This window comes from Mercenaria mercenaria, unplaced genomic scaffold (assembly GCF_021730395.1).
Source record: "Mercenaria mercenaria strain notata unplaced genomic scaffold, MADL_Memer_1 contig_2925, whole genome shotgun sequence".
Taxonomy (NCBI): domain Eukaryota; kingdom Metazoa; phylum Mollusca; class Bivalvia; order Venerida; family Veneridae; genus Mercenaria; species Mercenaria mercenaria.
The window spans coordinates 29720-33575 of NW_026461017.1; the positions used below are offsets into that span (position 1 = coordinate 29720).

Consider the following 3856-nt stretch of genomic DNA (forward strand, 5'->3'; position numbering starts at 1 on the left):
TTAAGGATTAGCACTGACTAGACAGCTACTAAATGAAGAGGTGAAAAGGCTGGTGTCAGTGCTCTTGATACAGTAGACAAATACGCGATCCCCTTTTACCAAATGCATTGTAGCTGCCGCTGTTGCTGATGCGCTTCCGTCTATTGCTCGCGCACCGTTTATTCTAGTAGTAATAAAATACATATAGGCGGAAACAATACGATTCTTCCGAATGCCACAAGCAATATGATTGACATCGTCTCCCATTTCAATGACAGTCGCTGTAAACGAATAAAGTCCAGGAAACGGGCACGTAAAAACGCCTGAAGTGTTGTCATATGCAGATCTTTTGTTCAGGTGTACTTTAGTAAAACGTAATTTTCCATTACTCCGTTTCTCCGCACGTCTTGCCAAGAAAGCCGCTCTTTTTCCTGTATAAATAAAGATAATCAGTTATGAGGATTATATATATTTATATAAGTTGACATATTAAAGCTATGTTAGTATGATAATATGTTTGTTAATATTAATGCTGAGATGCCGTTGTTTTTTTAATGACATAAAGTATATTTTGATCCTGTCCTTTACAGCAAATCTCGAGTAAGGCATAACTGGTAAAGATCTCTGTAATAAATACGTGCTATTATGGAGATGGCAGAGGTTTATCAAAATGTATTTGGACATAAACTGTCTGACGAACACACAGACACCACCACGCACCCACATATATTTGTAGAGAGTTTATACGAACTGATCACCACCACAGTATACCACAGACCATTTACGACAAGGCGTCTAGCAGTTCATACGAGCCTGTACATTCCACAACAAGTTGATTAACCCACAATACGTTTGGTTTCGATGCTGTTTTGTGTACACACCTAAATTGTACAATGCGTTTGTACTGATTCAACATTCACATATATTATAAAATCTCTCTTATCATGTCTCACAAACCAGCAGTGATATTTTAATCTTTTTAACCGTTTGGGACCAGAGAAGCTTTATTTCCTCTCTCTGAAAGTTAACTGGATCTCAAAGGACACACTGAATTTATAGAGATAGTTTTTCTTTAAGGGGTATAATTAAATTCCCATACATGAGATTATACGTTCGCATTACAAATTATTATATAAGTAGAGGAGGGAAGTTATACAAACGTATCACCACCATAATATATCAGAACAATTACGACAAAGCGCCTAGCAATACAAACGAGCCTGTACATTCCACAACAAAACGAGTAACCCAATAAGATTAATTTCAATGTTTCTTTATATACACACCCAAATTGTGTTATATAAAGTGTCATCATTTACTGTCTTCATTTATGTATGAGTTTTCACGAATTATTCCTAATATTGCAAGAACAATATATATGAAGTAAACTCTACTTGACATCATCACCGGAACAAACGTTCGCTTTTCAAACAGCTACAATAAATGTCGATCAACTTTCATTTAGATACCAGTACTTTGTTATTAAGAACAAGGAAAATATTAAGCAAGCTTAACCATTGAAATGAAAGTCAATAAAATGTAAGTAATAAAATACGGATGGTCAATTTCCCAAGTGTATTTGTTGCACAGTGTTTAAAATTTTCAGAAGCCTATACCTTTTAAACACAATCAATGTAGTTAACAACAGAGTCTGACCCACTTTCAAGTCCTGATAATACATACTCTTAAATTAAACATTTTTGGCGGCGTCATTCCCTATAAAAATAAAATACACTCAAAGCGTCTTTACCTTGTCTTGTTCCAACTTTTACAATTCTTGTTTTCAGCTTTTGAATGACATCATTAGCTTCATTCAAAGATTCTATGGGATTTCCCGATTCTTTATCCGTTGCCTCTGGAGGCTTTTCTAGATTTCGCTCATTTTTATCGACACACGTTTTGATTTCTTGCTTAAGATATGAAAATGTCTTATTCATATCGTTGAAGTATTCCTTCAGCGTAAAACTTACAGTTTCTTCAGTCTGTTTTATAACTGTTTCAAGTGAGGAAATTTGCAATTCTACAGAAGCATTTATTGTTGACATTTGCGATTTCACATAATTTGTGAAAATGTTGAACTTGTCATCATTTACTAGATTCTATATTCAGTTGCTGAATTGTTCCATTACTTTCAGTCAAAAATTTAGTGTGATGGTCCAATTCTTGATCCGTTTCACTTCGGAGTGTTTGTAGGTTTCGCTCATTTTCATTGACACACGTGTTGATTTACTGCTTAAAATATAAAAATGTCTCGTTCAAATCGTTGGAGTAATCATTCAGATTAACACTTACATTTTCTTCATTCAGTTTCAAAAGTTTTTCGAAACAGGTAGTATGCTATTTTACCACACTATTTATCACCGACATTTGCAGTTTTACCTAATTTTTGAAAATGATGAATTTGTTGTGCAATGATTGTTTAACTGCTGATAATATATTGCGAACCGCATCAGACTGTATCATAACTACCTCTTGACTAATATTAATAGATGATTCCAATTCCTTCATAGCTTTCTGTTTAGTTTCAGTTGCAGAAGTTTTACTTCAGAGAGCTTTTTCATTGTTCAAAGTACTTTTTTCTAGTTTGTCCATCAGGTTGTTCAGATTTTGAATCGCATTTTCAATACACGTTCCTCTTTTAGCCTGGTTTTCTATCTTTTTGACGCTTTCTTCTAAATTTGTTATCCTGTCAGTCTGATTATCCATCTTTGTAACTGCCTCTTCTAACTTAATCCTTAGCAGTCTATTTTTAAGTAAAACGTCATCCATTTTTCTAGAAGATATTTCATGTACTAAGCACGTTTCCTGGCATCAGAAATACGCCCATAGCACATAATAGCACTGATCTGATTTTTAAAACATTCATAATTGTCGAAAGCTATTCAGAGTATTTTCATGCAAGTGACTTCGTCTGTGTTTGTAACAACACTTAGCGGCCAAATGCGTGTAGATGAAATTTTTGAATTGTTATTTAATTCAAATCAAACTGTCATTGTATTTACATCTCCTAAGCGTGTTTAAATGTTTCCGCCTTAAAGAAGGAAAACCTTTAAACGTACTCAACAAAATTTGTCAGAGTGCATCCTTGTGTAGAGATCAAATGGATACATTTGTATGAACATCGGGGGCATCGGGATATAAAAGTAGCTAAATTTGAAGAACTGATTCTTATGAATAGCATGGTGGGTGATCATGTTACTTGGACAGAAACAATTTTCATGTGTCTGTCACAGATGTGTTCACATATTTCGAATTGACTAGTAACAGGGGTTTCTAAATATGAAATTTGAACAATCACGTCCAAAAGCATTTTTACACTGACCTTTCTCAAATTTGCTATGTCACATTCGCGGCTTAGGGACATAAGAACCCTCTTTGTTACTAAATTCTACTTTGTTTTATAGTAAATGCAGCAGTAACGTTCTATTAGATGAGCCACAAAAGTAATGGTACCCAGATCAGCAACAAAAATAATGGTATCCAAATGGTATAAGCAACTAGAGCTAAGGTTACCGTACCAGATCAATAACAAGAGTAATGATACCCAGATCAGCAAAAAAGGTGATGGTACCACGATAGACAACGAAGGTTATGGCACGCAGATAGGCAACGAATGTAATGGCATTCACCCAGATCAGCAGCAAACATAATGGTACTCAGATGAGCAACAAGCGAAATGATACTCAGATGAGCAACGAAGGAAATGGTACCCACTCAGATCAGCAATACGTGTAACGATACCCTGAAAAGAAAGAAGAATTATGATATCCAGAGGAGCAACAAGAATAGTGATACAGAGATGAGCAACATAAGTAATGATACCCAGATGAGCAAGAAAAGAAATGATACTCAGATGAACAATAAAAGTAATAATACC

At 34.9% G+C, this 3856-nt stretch overlaps 1 protein-coding gene across 1 annotated transcript; it reads right to left on the reverse strand.

Annotated features, from left to right (window-relative positions):
- LOC128552581 (uncharacterized) lies at positions 1-2748 on the reverse strand. Its single transcript, XM_053533635.1, has 3 exons — positions 2553-2748; positions 1730-1972; positions 1-410 (listed from the first exon to the last, which is right to left on the reverse strand). Exons 1-3 carry the CDS (start codon positions 2746-2748, stop codon positions 1-3), a joined length of 849 nt encoding a protein of 282 aa, XP_053389610.1.
- Positions 2749-3856: the final 1108 nt, after the last annotated feature.